The 18293-nt window shown below is 41.4% G+C and overlaps 2 protein-coding genes across 3 annotated transcripts; one reads left to right on the forward strand and one right to left on the reverse strand.

Moving 5' to 3' along the window:
* Positions 1-349: 349 nt before the first annotated feature.
* Positions 350-12399, reverse strand: NSL1 (NSL1 component of MIS12 kinetochore complex). The gene is made up of 6 exons (XM_074166183.1): positions 12094-12399; positions 11809-11893; positions 7617-7747; positions 5169-5223; positions 2406-2473; positions 350-1796 (listed from the first exon to the last, which is right to left on the reverse strand). Exons 1-6 carry the CDS (start codon positions 12397-12399, stop codon positions 1518-1520), a joined length of 924 nt encoding a protein of 307 aa, XP_074022284.1. The 3' UTR covers positions 350-1517.
* TATDN3 (TatD DNase domain containing 3) lies at positions 12390-17611 on the forward strand. 2 transcript variants are annotated; one of them, XM_074166204.1, is made up of 10 exons: positions 12390-12466; positions 12546-12578; positions 12677-12750; positions 12950-13034; positions 13685-13747; positions 14804-14913; positions 15312-15367; positions 15583-15695; positions 16899-16976; positions 17389-17611. In XM_074166204.1, the coding sequence occupies exons 1-10, from the start codon at positions 12398-12400 to the stop codon at positions 17530-17532; spliced, it is 825 nt and encodes a 274-aa protein (XP_074022305.1). In that variant the 5' UTR covers positions 12390-12397; the 3' UTR covers positions 17533-17611. The 2 variants fall into 2 exon arrangements, with proteins under 2 accessions (XP_074022305.1, XP_074022296.1); XM_074166195.1 differs by having other exon boundaries at positions 16896-16976; positions 17389-17581.
* Positions 17612-18293: the final 682 nt, after the last annotated feature.

Consider the following 18293-nt stretch of genomic DNA (forward strand, 5'->3'; position numbering starts at 1 on the left):
GACTAAAGAGCATCTGTGAATCTTGGTGAAGAAAGCCATAATGGGCATTTTCAACGCAGCACGGAGCACGCGTACTCAAAGCCACTAGAATAGCAAGTCACTGTGTGAAAAACCATCCCAGTCACACGTTCCACAGCTTCGCTGCTCCCGTCCCTCTCACATCCTGTCCTCTCTCACATTAGATGCTTTGTAGCCCTGAGATTATCAACAGTTGTGAGTTCAAAGGCGGTAAATGAAACTACTTTAGTTACTCGAGCCAAAATTTAACACAGATGTCTTCTGAAGTACACTCACTGTTCAGTCACCATCTATTCCAGGATTAGAATAGACAACATTATCTGAAACTTTGATCTTCCTTAATTGATTTAATTTATTTTGTATAAAAATACACATTTGTATATACAAGAGCAACGGGAAACAAATATTTACCAAATGATGCTAAAATCTATCATGTTTTCTTGAAAATTTTCAGTCTCTTAGACGTTAAGTTAGACCTATCTTTTTACCACAGTACATTTCATTAATAAAACTTCTAAAAAACCCCTCCATTTACTGTGTGAGAAATACGTTACATACTATACACGAGTATTTACTGCAAGCACATGCAATCATAAAACAGAAAAAGTTAGGAATGGTTAAGGCACAACACTCAATTTAGTACTTTGTGCAGTCCTCTAGGTACTAATGTGTAAAGAAAAAAAAAAAAGTAGTAAGCTAGCTCAACTTAATACCATTTACTGGTAGCCTATACTGCTCTTTAAAGCTCAGTCAAACATCACAAATGCGTACGTGACCCAAGTCAAGATCCTGTAATGTGTAGAAATATTGTCCAGGAAACCCCCAGACTGCATAATTGCATTACGTGAAATGAAATACCAGATGGTAAGATGTGGATGGTCGAATCCTTGTTCAGAAGAGCACAGTGCAAGTAAACACATCCAATTACTAAAAATCCAAGTTTAAAGAAACATAAAGCCCAGTTGACCTAAATTCAGGCAAGGTGGAATAGCAGGGACCAATCTCACATGTGTGTGCGGATTTTCTAAGAACTGTAACATTGTATCAAATTCGGTGTTTTCAATATACTCCAGTATGAATTTTTTTCCTTTATTTATAAAAAGATAGCCACCCAACTCAATAATAAGTGAAGGTGTACACTTCATGTAAATGAGCATTTAGTGGTTTACTAAAAGATTGCCCACATACATAAAGCATGCACACAGCTCTGAGAAGCACGAGGACTCCAGCTAAATGCTATAATAAAAGAGCAAAAAATGAGTTGATCAGCAAACATACTTGTTGGATATCAGATGCTACTGCTCCGCATAGGCTTTCATATACCATCAGCATGACAGTAAAAATAGAAATATTTAAGAGGATCAAAGACTAGATAATTAAGGGAGCTCCCGTGTATAGCACTAAAATTAGAGGAGAGATGAAGGTTTAAGAAAAAAAGACTGAGCACACTGAACAAGAGTACAACTGAGTTTCCAGTCTGAAAATACTATATGAGAAATTCATGCGCTGAGAACAATTTTCCTCCGCCGCAGTGGGTAGCGTCTTCTTTCTGGTGAACCTGCAGCTTGCTTTCTTTTTAGCAAAACACAAGGATTTTTACTGGTACCAGCGTCTGTTGGTGTGACTTCTCCCGGTGCTATGAAATTTTGGACATTATTTTCCTCCTTTGCCTTGCACCCAGCAAAGACTTCTTGCCGCAGCCTGCTGAGTTCCAGGGTTGGTTGCCAAGTTAACGCTTGGGAAAAACCTTCTGCTCTTTCTATTAGCGCTGGGAGAGACTGCAAAAACAAACCCAAGTACCTCAAGTTACAGGGGAAAAGTCACGGTTACAATGAATGAAAATATGTTAATTAGATCTGACAAGCACAACAGCTTCAGTGTAGCAGAGGTGATCCTTAGGAAGGCAGGTGAAGGTTGGGAACTCAGAGCTACCAGCCTAACAGTGACCAGGGTCCGCACTCAGAAGCCATGCAAAGAGTATACCAAGTTTGAATGTTCCTTCATTACATCTCTAAGCTGAATAAATATCACGGGAACACCACAGTTCATGTCTAAGCTGGTACTGAAGTAATAAATGTCATGTGCTATATGAAGTTGTACAGGTCTCCAAAAGATGTTTTATTTTTCAGATGCCGCAGGTTCTAAAAATCTCTGTAAAAAATAGTTCCTACAGCCACAGGGTAATCTTCCTGACTACCATGTGAGGATGAATGCTTTACAGATACAACTTCAGCAGTCCAAACCTAAAGACGTACTTGCTTCCAAGCTACACACGCAGGCTTTTTTGTACAAAGCTATAACCAAGATAAGCTAGAACTCCTGTTTCATGACATATTATCAGATCAAGAAAATAAAAAGTATCCTCTTGCAGCTCACAGAGATCTCACCTTCATTGCCCCGCTGATCTCTTTGGATGCCATTTCTGTCACCTGCTTCAGATCTGCGATGTAAGCGTCTACAGAAAAACATAAAGCCCAAATAAACTTCTGAAATGTAACTCTCTCCCCCCAAGACTTGCCATTGACTTCTTATACAGGGACTCTACTGCTTTTCTGTCCAATTTCTGACACTTAAACCTACAACACATCCCTTTCATTACAGCACTGAGGATAACAGTTTGTATATTTCATCTTACTATTGTTACTCTTTACCACTCAAAACGCAGTAGCCTCAACTACAGCAAGCCACAAAGTTCTTCACTAGAAAACCTACAGCTTATACAAAACATGAGACACAAAGACAGCATCTGACATAAAGGAAGAAAACACTTATAAAGAAAAAAAAAACAGAGAAAATATCTGTTTTCAAACCTTTCAAGCTCATATTACATTTGATGATAACACAGAAGAAGTAGAATAAACACAACTGTGGACAAAATGAGATGAAAGAAACTCATTTTGGGGGGTGGAGAGAAATAATCTTACAGCTCCAACCAGTCAGCTTTTACAATAAAGGCTACATTTTTCTCCTGGCTTAATTTACCAAGCATTAACACCAAGAATAAAAAAGAACAAAGTGGAAATAACATGAACTGCATTCTTTGGGATTAATAAGAAAAGAAAGAAAAAGAAGCCTTCAGGAACAGTGAAGCAGGCAGGAGGTACAGAATACTAGGGGGAAATGGCATGTATTTGATTGCAGTAGCAATATGGTAAGATCTTCAACACAATATAATTTTTTGATGATCAATTCTGTACTCAAGAGTTAAACTCTAAGTTATTATAAAACTGTTTTGCATGTTTTCCACCATTATTGTATCTGCAATGGACTAGATGATCTCTAGAGGTCCCTTCCAACTCTGAAAATTCTGTGATTCCGTAATTCAGCAGATAAGTAAGCCTGCTCCTGGGAACTGAGCAGCCTCACCTCCACTACTGTTATTTTCCTGCAGGATTTCACCAGTGCCCGCAGTAGGGTACAATGTCAGTCAATCACTGTATTCTAGCACAGGGTGACAGTGATCCCCTGCTGAAACATAGTAAGCAACAAGAGATGGTGTTCTGTTAAATTGTCTCTCCGCACGTCCAATGTGCTGATCAGACATGGTTTAGGAACGCATAATCCGTGTATGAATGTGAATCCTAAAATGCAACATCACTCAAAGTTTGGAAGGAAAAACAGTCCAAAAGCAGCCTCTTTGACCACACCACAGAGGCCTATGAATGGACATGCTCTAAAAGAAGGATATGTCTATAATGAAGCATTCTTAAGAGTATTGAGATTAGAAGACCGGTGACCCTATGAAACGGCAGGGAAGGAGTTTAGTAAAAGTAAAAATAATTAGTTGGATTATTCCAGTTATACATAAAGACTGACACACAGTTAAATAAAATTTGCCTGCAGTTCAGCTTGACATGGACAGCATTATATTCCTCAGTGTTCAAGGCTTTCCAAAACATAGGGAAATGAAAAAAGGAAACGAAAGGTATTGAGTAATCTAAACATTTTTGGTTTCTGGCCACTGTACTTGCTAAACTGGGATACATAAACTTCCCAAAGACTACATAATACTAAAAATTCAGCACAAACTCTATGCTATCTCGGCTAGGACTTTGCTGGTACCAAACCTAAAAAGACAATACCATGGTGTAAGCTGTTACTATCTTACAAGAAGCAGTTAATTCACATCAGGAAAACATGGATCCGAACACTAGAAACCAAAAGAAACACAGATATGAAGTGACACTGTTTACTGCTCCCGTTAGCTGCTTTGCTGCACAGGCTGGCATTTCTGGAAGCAATGTCTTCTGTTTACAAAGAGGAAATGATGCCTAGGGTGAAGTCAGATCAGCAGGGTGAGAAATGGAAGATTAAGCTCAGCTTCTCTAACACCTCTGCTCATTACACCAGCTTTACAGCATGTGCAGTAATCCATAGTGAGGGTTCTGCAACCATGCTTCTCAACTTAGAACAGCATTGATAAATTCTGTCTTTTTTCAATACTTGAGAACAGGGAAGACATAACTTTCAATTTCTTAAGGCCAGCCTCAAAAAAAAGCACATCCCAATCACCAACTGCAAAATACACCACCTTGTTCCAAGGAGTTTGTATATGGAATCTTTCGAAAGCATGTAGCAAACTTACAATGTTGTTTGCAGTTTTGTTTCTTCATCAACCCTTACAAATGACACTGGCAGGACAAAACCTGATGCCTACTTTGCAAGTTAGGAGTGTCAACACTGCCATCACTAAGTACTACACAACTGCTTTCAATTCCCTGAAGAAACTGGCTGATTGGGAAGAGAGACTGCAGCATTTCTAGTATTCATGTAAAAGGAACACATGAATGGTCAAAGTATAATGTCAGCGATCCATCCAGTTCCCCATCTGGCCTCCACTAGTGGTGATTAAAAAAGTAAGAAAACCTATTGAGGGTAGCTCTGTGACAATTTCTACTCAGCATCACACAGCGGCCAGCTTTTGCCTTTAAGTGCAGTGCCTAACAGCAGACAGCACTTAGAAGAAAAACAGGTAGAACAAACTGATGCCACAATACATTCAGTTATGACAAACTTCTAGCTGTTTTACTTAATTATTCAAACAGTCAATAATTTTAAACAAGTTTAAAGCGAGCTTCTTAAACATTTACAGCTAGGCAGTAATGTAGGCAGTTTCCTCAGTATAGTTGCCCTCCCCGCGAAATCTTTACCTTGAGAAGGCTGTGATCGTATCTCTTCTGGTGCTACAAAAGGCTGGTAGAGCTTCTGCATGTTCAAAAAAAAAAAAAAAAAAAAAAAAAAAAAGGAAAATTCTGAAATAGCCTCTTGGTTTAATAGATATCTAATATACACACATCAGTCAGAACAATGGAGAAAGGCTAATACAATGAGATGGCAGCGGAATTATTTAGATAAAGAATGTATTAGAGGTACAGTTATAGATACTCAATTACTGGAAATAGTGTTCTGGTTAATACAGTTAAAGTTCACTGCAAGCACGTCTCCAAAATCAGCTTTAGTTTGCAGAACTGTGATTATTAAAGCATGAGAACTAAACTGAAATCCAGGCATTTTGGAAGAAGCATTGCCACCTGCTGCATCACTGAGGAAAAAGATCTGCTCTGGCTTCTAAGGAGCCATTCAGAGAAACAGTACACTTTCACGCAGGGGCAAACGCAAACAGAGGGTACATTAAGACAAAAAGCTAAGAAAAAGAAAACTATTTAAATGACTGCATTCTAGCCCTGCAATTATTTATGCACGAATAAGAACACTCTCCTTCACAGACTGGGCTCTCTGGCTCTTTGGTCCTACTGTGAGTCTTGTGACTTGACATCAGTTAATTGTCACGTGAAGTTAACTAATAATAAATAACGAATACAACTAAGATTTAGTTATATGAAAGGTGGAATTAGAAGTAACTCCTGTGGAAGGAGAAAATACAGCAAAGACATGGAAACCTAAATTGTATCATCTGCAAGTTAGTATTTTTCTCCACTTCAAGAGCTGTCCCTCACCTTCTTCAACCAAAAACAAGTAGGAGGAAAGTTAAATTATTCCTCCCTGCAGTTTTTACCAGAGTAATTTTTTCACAGTTCACACATCTTCTTAGCAAGTTTACAGTAACTGCTCCAAGCAGAAGAACAAACATTGCTTGCATTATCCTCAAACATAACAAAACATACTGACTGAAAAGCTACAGGATGATCTCTTGCTTTGGCAATTGTAGTGAGATGACCACACTAAATGAGTGGTTGTCTCCAGGTAAACTGCAGTTAATTACCGTATCTTCATAGCTGCTCTTTATGCCTCAAAAAAGATGTATCACAAGAGTAGCTAGGGTCAAAAAAGAAAATTAAAATTCCTCAAGCAAAAGTAGAGAAACCGCTAGTACCTCTGCAGAAGTAGCTGAGAGAGGAAAAAATAAAGCCACTTCATTGACAGAGATAAACTAAAAACTTTCTAATTTTGCAGACATATTTAGTTAAAATAATCACCTAGCTGTGGTGGTGTAAAATTTGAAGAGATCGGCAACAGAAGAAAGGAAGCGTGAGAGGCATTCTAAATACCTAATCCACTTTGGGACTCAGGTAGAACATAGTTTTCCTTTTGCAGAAAGATTAAAAGGTTTTGTTATATCTTGGTGTTATGTAATAGTGTATTTTATTTTAGTTGATTTTTTGTTTGTTTGTTTTCCATACTTGATATATTGACAAAACAGAGAGATCACAAAAAGCCATATATGTTAGAAAACATCTGAGGTTTAAGACAAATACTACACTCATGCACTTTTACTTACTGTAAATCATCTATGCTTGGCTAACCTAGGGAGTTACTTTTGTCAATTTTAGTCCTCAGAAATACAATGCAGTCTCTTAAACGACTTTGTAAAAAAAAAAAATTCCTCATCTTCTTTAGTATGGAATCATAGAATAGCTGGGAATGGAATTTCCTGTATTTCCACTTGTGCCCATTGTCTCTTGTCCTCCCCCCCTCAAAGAAAATTGACTCATAATTAATCAGCAAGTAAGCAAAAGGCAGGCCTAACGTAACTGCAGGAGAGACATTTAGCAACCAAGGACATGACTGTGTTGTTTAATGCCAGTAACTACTTCACATTCAGTGTCAAAAAAACCAGAGAAATTACCACACCTATTCATTAATCCCCCCCTTTTTTTTTTCTTTCATCACTGAAAGAAAGTACTTACTCAATGTAGTCATTAGCTCAACAAAAGTGCTTAGGAAAACACAGACATCTTTTTAACAGTCATCTACTGTACGTGATATTATCTCTCTGTATGTATCATAACATTTAGTATTTCAAGAAGCCTTCAGCCAAGGATTTCAGAAACCTGGATTTGACAAGATAAATATACTGGCTTGCAAACCAGGAGTCATCATGCTGAAGCAATATGCTTAAGCAACTTGCTGAACTGTGCCACAGGTCCAATTCGCTCACAGTCACAACACTTTGTAGTAACACTCATTTTGCTGAAGAGCAAATTAATGCAAAGAAACAATTTCATTAGATGACAAAGAATCAAAAGCAACTATGGTTAAAGCTTGAAGATCAACATTTGAAAATTTACTTCTCTCGAGTTACACATAGCCAGCAGCTCCTATATGCAAAGGTCTTCTGAAAAACTTAGGTTACTCACCAACATCTCTTGCTCTGCTTTCATGGCGTGGACAGCATGCACCAGTATCTTTCTAGGCCACTGCTTACGCTTTGTTGTTGTCTCTACTATTAGTTCATCAAACTGATCTTCAAGAATTTTGATGCTGGAACCTAGAAATGACAAATACACCAAGTTATTGTAGGATTTCTCCTAAATTTGGTTGTTTGGTTTTTGTTTTTTTAATTTGAGACAAAGGTATAAGGAAAAGGACAGCTTTAGATATGAAAGGAGAAACCATGCATGATTATCAACAAAGAAATAAATACATCTGCCTTGGATCTCCTTGTTAAGGCAATATAGAAACTGGAGTGCAACTCAGTAATGGCCAGTTACTTTTGAAGTAAATGAGGTAGGGGTGGGGGAGGCAGGGAACCATCTGGGGAAAAAAATCCAAAACTTATTTCTCTATGAGCTCTGAATCTACGAAGAAAGTCTTACAAATAAATAGTTTTTCTTTTGCAATAATTTGTGTTTCAACTGACAAGAAGCAGTGCAAGATACAGCAGGTTTAATCTGTGTAATTCATAACCCTTCAACAAACACCAACTGTCCCAACAGTGATTTGAAGCCTAACTGATTTCATATCATGGAGAGCACATATCTGCAGTTTAATTTTAAAATCCATCTATGAATTTTTGAGAATACATAATGCCACCTTAATGAAACCCGGTTCCTGGAAATATGCTGCATCCTGAGGACATCTGCAATTACTAGTCATATGGAGTTTGCAAAAAAACCAAAACATGTCTGCTTTCAACATGAGGCCCGAGAGACTGTATGTGGTAAGAGATAACTTTCATAGCTTGCTTTTCCAACTACAAGATCAAACTAAATACCTGGAACGTATTTTCAGCTCCTTACTGAAGTGTTTTGACTACTGCTACCCTACTACAGGTATACAGCTTCTCCAAGATTGCAATCAAACTTAACAATTTTAAAAGCTTGAGATAGTAATTTAAAACTGGTTTCAAAGTTTATACAAGTAAATGCCTGCACTGTCCTGACATCACATGCCATCATTACAAATTATAAAAATTCAGAGTTACAGAAGAAAACAGAATTAACCACTCAATCTTACATCCTAACTGTGTGTACCTGAAAGGTAGTACATATCTCTATATTCTTCCATCTGCACAGTTCTGTAATTTTTCTCCCCTGGTGGAGGTTTGAAATGCTGCCTTTTGATTTTTTAATTTAATTTTGCAAACTCATTAGCATTTAAGTTCACTCTCCCCACTAAGGTGTTGAACACAATTTACAAACCCTGTAATGTTTTCAATCTAGTGGTAAAGAATGGATTTTGAGCACCCTCTCTTGGTCAATCTGTGCAGAATCAGGTGACTGTGAACCTCAGAAAGGTTTTACGAGTCTGTGGGTCTGTTTTGTTTGTTTGCTTTAGGATCACTATAAAATCATTTAAGTACAGAGATGAAAGACTTGAGCCACTAGTCAACCTAAACACCAAAGGCACGAAATCCTACATCAGTTGGTGATTCAAACTGGATCAGAGATAGGCAAATGAGTAAATTAATCTCAAATTAAAAAGCATGATACAGTCCCTACACCCCTTTATACCAGCTGCATGCAGGTGACAGTATCTCAGTTAGCATAAAGTTAGACTTGTACAGACAAAGGCTAACTTACTGAAAATAATATCTACCTAGACTACCTAGACAAAGTTTTCCTGTTAAGAAATCCTCTCCAGAATTTTTGAGCAAATTGGAACTAGTGAAGTAAGTCTGAATTAGGTCGCATTTTGCATCACAAGACCAGTGCATTTTTGATTTTGTAGTCAAAGGAGCTGGAGTTTCATCATTCTAGAACAACAACTACAGAATCCTCCTGACCAAAAAACAGCTCAAAGAGCTCTTTCTCCACCGCTAGTTCAATGTACTTGTATTTTTGGCTTTGTACAACCGCAAAAACCATCAAGTTACAGGCAAAGAATAATGAATTGCGCTGAAATTTTCTTTGAACACCCAAGACTACCAAGAATCTCCACTACTATTGTTCAAAAGACAGTAATTATAATAAAAATATTGTATATATTACATATAAATAAATGACTACATAGAAATAATTATAAACATTTAGTTAATTTCTATATTAAATAGTAGTAAGAGATATACCACTAGGGTCTCTTGATAGGAAGATACCTTGGCCAATGTCCCTGGCTAAAAATCACTCAGGCTGGGAGGGCCCTCAGGAGGTCTCTCCTGACCCAAGACTCCTGCTCACAGCAGGGTCAACACCCAGTCCAAACCAGATTGCTCAGGACTTTCATCCACTTGGTTCTTGGAAGCCTCTAGCGCTGGAGACTACACAAGCTCTCTGGGCAACCTTTTCCAGTGCTAAGTTACCCCAATAGCGAACCATTACTTCCTTACATCAAGTCAGAACCTCCCCTTTTAATTTATGACCCTTGCCTCCATGCATCTCAATAAATAGCCTGGTTCCATATTCTCAGTAACCTCTTCATAGGTACTGGAAGGCTGGCTTGTCTTCTCTGGGCTGAACAAGCCCAGTTCCTTCAGTCTCAACTCACAGGGCAAGTGCTCCACACCCCTGACCATCTTGGCAGCCTCTGATGAACTCACTCCAGTTTATCAACAATTTCCCTATACTGGAAAGTCTAAAAATGCATGCACTACTCCAGATGTGCTCTAGTAAGTGCAGAGTAAAGGCAAATAATCACTTCCTTGGATCAAGTGACTACACTCCTGTTAACACAACATACTAGGCTGGCTCCCGGTTAGCCTGCCAAGACCTCCAGGTCCTTTTCATCCTGTACCCCTGCAGGTGGTTATCTATTCCAAGACTTAGGGCTTCTCTTTTTGTCCTTGTTGAATTTCATGAGATATCCATAGGTGCGCTTCTCCAGCCTGTTTACGTTCCCCGGAATGGGCCTGCTCTTGAGTGTATTCACCGCACACCAGCCTGGTTGATGTTAGCTGCAAACTAGGAGAAGGCACCTTCCATCTCCTCCTCAGTCATGGATAAAGACATTAAAAAGAACGGGTCCCAGAATAGACACCTGAGGAACTTTGCTTGGAATCAGCCCTGAGGCAAAAGGATGAACCATTAAATGCTACCCTCTGAGTTCAATGATCCAGCCAGGATTCTCACCTACCTGGACCATACCACTTCGGCTTGGATGCTCTGGAAAACTGTCATTGAATACTGGAGCAATTCCAAGGAAGAACACCAAGAGGGTTGGCATCTGGAGTACATGATGTATTAAAAGCAGCTGAGGAAGCTGGGCTTGTTCAGCCTAAAGAGAAGGCTAGGCGGTAATTTAACTGCTACTCTCAGCTATCTAAAGCGTGGCTCTAGAGAGGACAGAGGCAGGCTTCTCTCAGAGGTATGCAGCAAAAGGATGAGAGACAACAGGTATGCTGCAGTACATGAAATTCCAACAGGCCACAGGGAAGAAAATTATCAGCAACACGGCAGTCAAACACTGAAAATGACTGCCCTGAGAGGTTATGAAGCCTCCAAATATAGATCCCGTTGCAGTGTTCTAGCTTTAAAAATAGACCAACTTATCCTACTCCATTAAATTTTGAATACTCCCTTTTTTCTAATAAAAGAAACTGATTAAACATAACACGGTCTTTTTCTAACCTCCCAAATGAAAAATCTTGCTTTGCAATACCAACTTTCTAAAAGCTTGCAGTAGACTTTCTGGCAAAACAGATGCTATTAAACTTAATGGAACCTTTATTTTTCCTGTGTTAATACCAGATTCTTCAGGAGTCTAAGCTACTTTTCTCTGGTAGTTAAAAGCAGATTCGTTAAGCTTGGCAGGAACCATACTAGTGATAGCTGGACCTTGTGCCTCAAGATCTGTAAGGACCTTGACAGAAGTGTCCAACAAGCACCAGTCCTTCAGATAGAGCACTTTCCCCTTTTCTCCTGGATACAGGTCCCTACACGTCTTGGTTACCCTTCTTTTCCTTTATGAACACTGCTCTGTAAGAATTGTGGTCCTGCAGCGCAGCACTTCAGATCTTTATGTAGACATATCTGAGCTGGAGTGAGACATTACCTGCTCTGTGAGCATCTTTACCACCACTTACAGCTGAGGGGAAAAAACAGCCAGTTAAAAATACCACACGCAGAAACCAAAACAAAACCACCCGGCAGGAAAGGAATGGAAACCAACGCGTACTGCTCTGCAGCTCGGCGTCGTCCGAGGTCTCCTCCCAGGGCTGCCCGTTAATGGTAACGTTCTCCCGCACCGCTGTTTCGAAGTTCTGCAAGACACGGGAGAGCTTGAGCCGCCATCCCTCAGCCAGAGGCACAACACAGCTACACCTGGAGAGGCCCCTCCTGCCTCAGGGAAAACAGGGCCGACACCACGGGACGCCTCAGCTTTGGGCCGGGCCTATGGCCACAAGAGCCCAGAGACGAGTCCCGGCGGCACCGCGCCTCCCCGCTCCCCCCTCAGCCTCACCCAGAGCGCGTCTCCCTCGGCGGCGGGCCCGCCCGGCTGCCCCTGGGCCAGGGCTCGCACGAAGGGGGCGCAGAGCGCCATCACCTCGCTTAGGCCGCGCCGCGAGCAGCACCGCACCCGCGGGTCCCGCCGGCCGGCGGCGGGGCTCAGCGGCGGCGGCGGCTCCGCGCCCGCCTCCCCTGACAGCGGCAACAACAGTGGTGCCGGGCCAGCAGCCATTTCCCGCCTCGGACGAAGGGAAAATGCCGGCCCGGAAGCAGAACGCGCCGTATCCCCGCCTCTTCCCCTCTGGCCGCAGCGCGGCATGGCGGCGGCGATGGCGATGGGGCCGGTGGACTGTCACTGCCACCTCGCCGCGCCCTGCTTCCAGGCGGTGAGGGGCGGAGGGGTGGGAGGGGGCAGCGGCTCGGCTCGCTGCGGCCCGGCGCTTAGGCGGTGCGTGTCTCTTGCAGGACGTGGCGGCCGTGGTGCGGGCGGCAGAACAGGTGAGGCGGCCGGCGGCGACCCTCTCCCCCGCTCCTTCCCGGCCCCACCGCCCGGCCCGGCTCGGCCTCAGCGGGGCGGGGGTTTCTGTCTGCCGCAGGCGGCGGTGTCGGCGCTGGTGGTGGTGTCGGAGCGGGCCGGGGAGTTCCGCAGCGTCGTGGCGCTCTCTGAGAGGTACGAGGACGGCGCGGGGGGGGGTGGGGGGGGTGTGACCCGGCGCCCACCCGTGTCCCGGCCGCAGGGTCCGGGCCTTGGCGGGAGCTGGTGGGGGGACGCGCCGCCCTCTTCCTTGGTCGGGCCGGCCATTCTTTGTGAGTTTAAACTCGTTTTCTCTATGGTTTCTGCCATTCCCGATAACCTGTTCCGTGTCCAGATTCCCAGGGTATGTTTTGCCCTGCCTGGGAGTTCACCCCGTTCAAGAGGTTTCGCCGGAGGAGCAGCGCAGCGTTACTTTGAAGGTAAAACACGGGAAAGTTAGATGAGCACAGCTATAAAACACGGCTGGGGGGCGGGCCACGGGATGCTCTGCTCTGCCTGGTTGAACTTCAGATCTGCCCAATGATTTTTGTGCGCTCCTGTAATGCAGGGCACCCAGCGGACCAAATCCCAGGGTCTCTTAGCACATCCATTTGTCCGCATTAGTCCTAAAGCAGAATTGCTCACTGGAGTCATCTGGTAGCATTGCAGTGAAATGGTTTTAAGAATCCCAAGCGAGTGCTTTGCTTACAGCAAGCAGCCCAGGTGTGTGTCTGCAGATGTCCCTTTGTTAGCATGGGAAATGGAAGGTGACCCTTCGTGTCCTTAGCCTGAAAAACTTGGAGAGCTGTCTGCGGCCGTTCAACGTTACCAGGCTTTTTATGGACCTTGTTTTAATTACCTCTTCTGCTCCCATGGAAAGATAACTTGAAATGAAGGGTCAGTAAGCAAAAAAGGGAAATCCTGCAGGTTTCTATAATCTGCCTGACTGCACAGCTCACAGTAATGGCAAGTTTTAAGGTACAGCATTCAAGAACGATGAAGGAAACTCCAATTTAATCATAATGCTGAGTTCATACCTGTTCCATTTTGTAAGGGAAGTGAGAGTTGTATCTTTAATTTGTTCTTCCAGGACCTGGATGCTGCGTTGCCGCTTATAGAACTCTACAAAGATAAATTGGTGGGGATAGGAGAAGTAAGTGGAATTCTGTAACTTGTTTAAATGTCTATGGCTTCGGCAGTATATGTCACCAGAATTACAAAAACTTAGTGAATAAATCTAGTGAACTCTTAATGTGCTTTCCTTCACAGATTTGCCTGATTCTCTCTTTTTCTTCATTATCATAATTAGGAAATAGATGGCATTTATGCTGGTGGATTTAGTAGGAAGAATGGCATAATTATGCTATATTGTCTTATACTCCAACATCTTTTGACCTATTCTCTGGCACAGTGAAGTGTCAAGTCACATTGTTATCCTCATTCAGATCCTTCTTGCCTTCTTCCCTGACAAAGTTAGGCCAAGTTACGATTTCAGTAGACTTCATCGACTTCTACAGTCCTTTTTTCGTGTGATGTCTCATCTGTCTGTATTCATGTGTTGTCTCCTATCTAATATTTGTTTAAAAACTAATTGAAGCTTGGAAGCCTTAGGGTAGAGTCTGCCTCTTTTGTGTGTTTGTACCGGAGGGGCTTACGGCTGGTTCTGTTCTGGCCGCAGAAAAAGCGGTTATTGGCAGAGCTTTGTAGCTAAACTTGCTATGTTGTTCTTGCACTGCATATCAAGGACTTTGGTTGGTGTAACTGTGAATGGGGCTGCTTTAACAACTTTAAATTTTGCCTGCGCATGTTTAAATCAAAAAAGTATAGAATTAATGGGTAATTTTTGCTAGAGATAGAACTAAAGCTACAGGTTCAGGTCTTTTATTAGAAATCCAGAGTTGAGATTTACTCTGAAATAATAGTCAATAGAATATAAAACCCCAGAAAAGCAGTTCCAGATTAAAATGTTAAATACACTTGTTAGTAACTATGTGCCCATAAATGTTTTCGTAGTTGAAAAGCTTATGGTTGAGAATGGATTCCTTCTGAGTTAAGCTACAGTTGAGCTCATTTTAATTGCAGTCTCTAGTATATATATTTCAAAATGCCTTGCAATTTTGAAGCATTTTTTTGTCTTTATGTATGGTATCGTGGTTTAATCAAACGTTAGTTCTGTAAATTTTTTTTCACTTCTCTTCTTGTACTGTAGGTTGGACTAGATTTCACTCCCAGGTTTGCTGGCACGAATGAACAGAAGGAAGGACAAAGACAGGTTTTGATCAAGCAGATTGAGTTAGCAAGAAGACTGGATTTGCCTTTGTAGGTTTTGTTTATGCTAGTAGGAGAATTTGCCAGATCTCAGTAATACGTGGAAATACTCCCCAGGATTTACAGTTACTAAGAGTCCACAGAACTTTTCTTAATATGGATTAAATGGGCATTAGTGTCCCGACAGTCTCCAGTCTGCGATTTAATTATGGAATTTTCTCTATGTTTGCACTTGAATACAGTGGTCTTCTGTGTCCTGTCCTTGCTATGTTGTTGCTATATCTTCACTGTAGCTAAAATGATTCATACATATGTCTCTAGATTATTTTTTTTCTGATAAAAGGTGTAATACAGATTAACTGTTTTCTTCCCATGCTTCTGTTAGACTGCACAAAAAAAAAAAGTATTTTGCTGAATTTCCTAATGTTGGGCCTCTCCTTGCTGTGCAGAAATGTTCATTCCCGCTCAGCTGGAAGACCAACAATTAATCTCTTAAAGGAACAAGGTATGTTATTAATGCATTTGCTGTGTCATGGCTTTTGTCAACAGAATTTCTTCAGTTGTTCAGTGTCCTCACATCAGTTTGTGTACATGAAACTTAGGAGGAATAGTGCAGAGATTCTGTATTCATTCTTTATGGGACCGAGGTCTCATTGGAAGCTGACACCACAGACCTACTGTAAGCACTGCTAATGATTTGGTTTGCTTCTTTTCTCTGAGGTGCTACAAAGGTGTTGCTCCATGCATTTGATGGGAAGCCATCTGTAGCGATGGAAGGGGTGAAAGCTGGGTACTTCTTCTCCATTCCTCCTTCCATTATAAGGAGTGAACAGGTAACCTTTAAAGGCATTTGCTCCTTCTTGGTGCTTGTGGGTTGCAGATGATAGCTGGCAGCTTATCGTGATAGCAAACATGACTGTTTTTACTGTGCAGCTCAAGAATATGCTGGTGTTCTAATCTGTACAGTTTGAAGTGGGACTAGCAGTACTCATGTATGGTTGCTGTCACCTGACGCTTCTTGATAGAAGTTTCAGTTGCTTATAGCATTGCACATTTTTATTTTGGCTAAATTTCTGCCTGGGCCTTTTGCCTTAGCTAGACTTTTTGAGGGAAATTTTGGCTAAAACAGTTCGTCTGTTCCTGAGAAACAAGCATTAAGAAAATATGCCTTTTTTTTTCTCATTTTAATGTGATTTCTGGTGAACTCTTCTGTGGAAACTTCTCTCACTGTACTGTCTTAGAGTAGGGACAAGACACGTGGAAAAGTACTAGTTTCTATCTTGCTGCTATGGTACTTTCTGTGTAAAATGGAATCTGCTCACAATTAGTTACGTTACAGACCTTTGAAAAATTGTGATTATCACAAGGTATGCCCAGCAGAGAACCAGCTAAATTGCTTAAAGACAGCATTGTTTGGGTTCAGTCATCAATTCGATGAGACTGCTCTCTCATTTTCTACCCTGGGCTGCCACAAGCTATGCTAACTTCTTATTTTGGGGTAGCATCCTGTTTCCAGGATGCACCATCATCACTTTCTCTGATAAGCTCAGGAAATGTAAGAAAGGAAAAGGCATGATTGAAGTGGAGGTGTGAGGGATGGATATAGATGGGGATGAGGTTACGAACTTGGGGAAAGGAAAGCAAACTGGAGTTGAGGGGTAAAAGCAGAGGTGGGAAAAAGGTAGGCAAATATATATACACAGAAAAATAGCCAATTAAAATTGCATTGGCAACTCTAAATATAGGGTATTTTGTGCAATATAACTACATGATTTAATAAATAACAATGGATTCAGCGTTTAGATAATAGTACTTCAGATATTTAGAAAACAGGATAATCCTAATTTGAAGGGACTTCTTGAGCAGCTCCTGGTACTCTTGCTTCCATTCTGAAATTGTTGATAAAATGCAGACAGTAGCAGCAAAGTCTTTCAACATTGCTTTTAAATGCAAGGGGTATCATCCCTTCATACATTTCTTTCCCACAGATCTAAGTGCATAAAGCGTTTAATGGCTGTCTTATTTTCTTCAAGAAGCAGAAGCTTGTGAAACTGTTACCTCTGGAAAGTATGTGCTTAGAAACTGACTCTCCTGCTCTGGGGCCCGAAAAACAGGTAAATGTTGGGGGAGAGGGACTACTGTGAATGTATATCCAAACCCAGCCCTTACAGAGGTTAGTCATTGGCACGGGAGAGTGGAGTAGTGTAAGCACGGGCAAGGGACGAATGAGGTTGCCAAGTGAAAACTTCGAGATGAACCATGTTCTGAAGGCTGGGAAAGGAGAAGAAATTGCAGGAATGGGTGTGTAAAAGGGAACATAGTCCAAGAATCATAGAATCATTTAGGTTGGAAAAGACCCTTAAGATCGTTGAGTCCAACTGTAAACCAAGAAGAATAGATACATGTAATTTCTCTGTCAGGGATGCCACTATCTGACTGAAGTTGTGTCAGTATGTACTGAGTCTGAAACACTTGTCGTCTGCAGGCATCTGTAATTTGGTCTGATGTTTTGGTTTTTTTTTTCAGGTGAGAAATGAACCAAAAAATATTTACGTTGCTGCAGAATATATTGCCAAAATTAAAGGAATTCCAGTTGAAGAAGTTATAGAAGTGACTACACAGAATGCACTGAAAGTGTTTCCCAAACTTCGGAACTTTCTTCGGCTATAGACTTAGAAACTGAAATTTATAACACTGTAGAAACTATTATTTATAGTATAATAAACAAAACCAACACACGTCTTGTCTTAAGGTGGAGTTTTGCTGTGGAATCTGTAAACCAGCAATGAATGAGGTGAGTTGTATATGACACTCAGTTGTTCTCAGGGCCACTAGGGAAGCGGACGCTTTGTCTCTTTAGGGGGAGTTCTACTATCTCAGTGAAGAAAATACACAAGTATTAACTTAATCCTCAGGTTCAAAATCGCACATCATACCAGTCCATGGTGTGAGCATTTGGCTTTAAGATTTGGGCACGTCTTCTATGTCTCAGATGCCTATGTGATTTTTCAGATTAGAATCCTTCCTGTCTTCTCAGTTAAAGCATCTTACCAGTTGCGCCTTTGGAAAATGGTTTGTAATGCCCTAGTCTGAATTTATCTGATGTCAGCCTTTTGGGGTGTGGGACTGTAAGGCAAGGGTTTGGGTTTTTTTCCTGTCTTCAGGAGGATGTAGATGGAGAAGGTATCAGCTCCCAGACAGGGGTAGGGAGGGAATTGGGGGAGCAAAAGCTTGTAATGTAAACGACACCCATCTTAAACTCTTGGTTTCCTCTATATTTTCTTCCTCAGTTTCTTAAAACCACATTGTCAGGAGTTTTTGGGGGGTTGTTCTGCTGTCTTTAGCAGAACAGCTATGGTGCTCTGCTTTTTGCCTAGAGTTAGCTTTTTAAGTTTAAACATGTTCCTAAACAGTTTTTGGCCTGCAGAAAA

The sequence above is a fragment of the Numenius arquata genome, chromosome 2 (assembly GCF_964106895.1).
Source record: "Numenius arquata chromosome 2, bNumArq3.hap1.1, whole genome shotgun sequence".
Lineage (NCBI taxonomy): Eukaryota > Metazoa > Chordata > Aves > Charadriiformes > Scolopacidae > Numenius > Numenius arquata.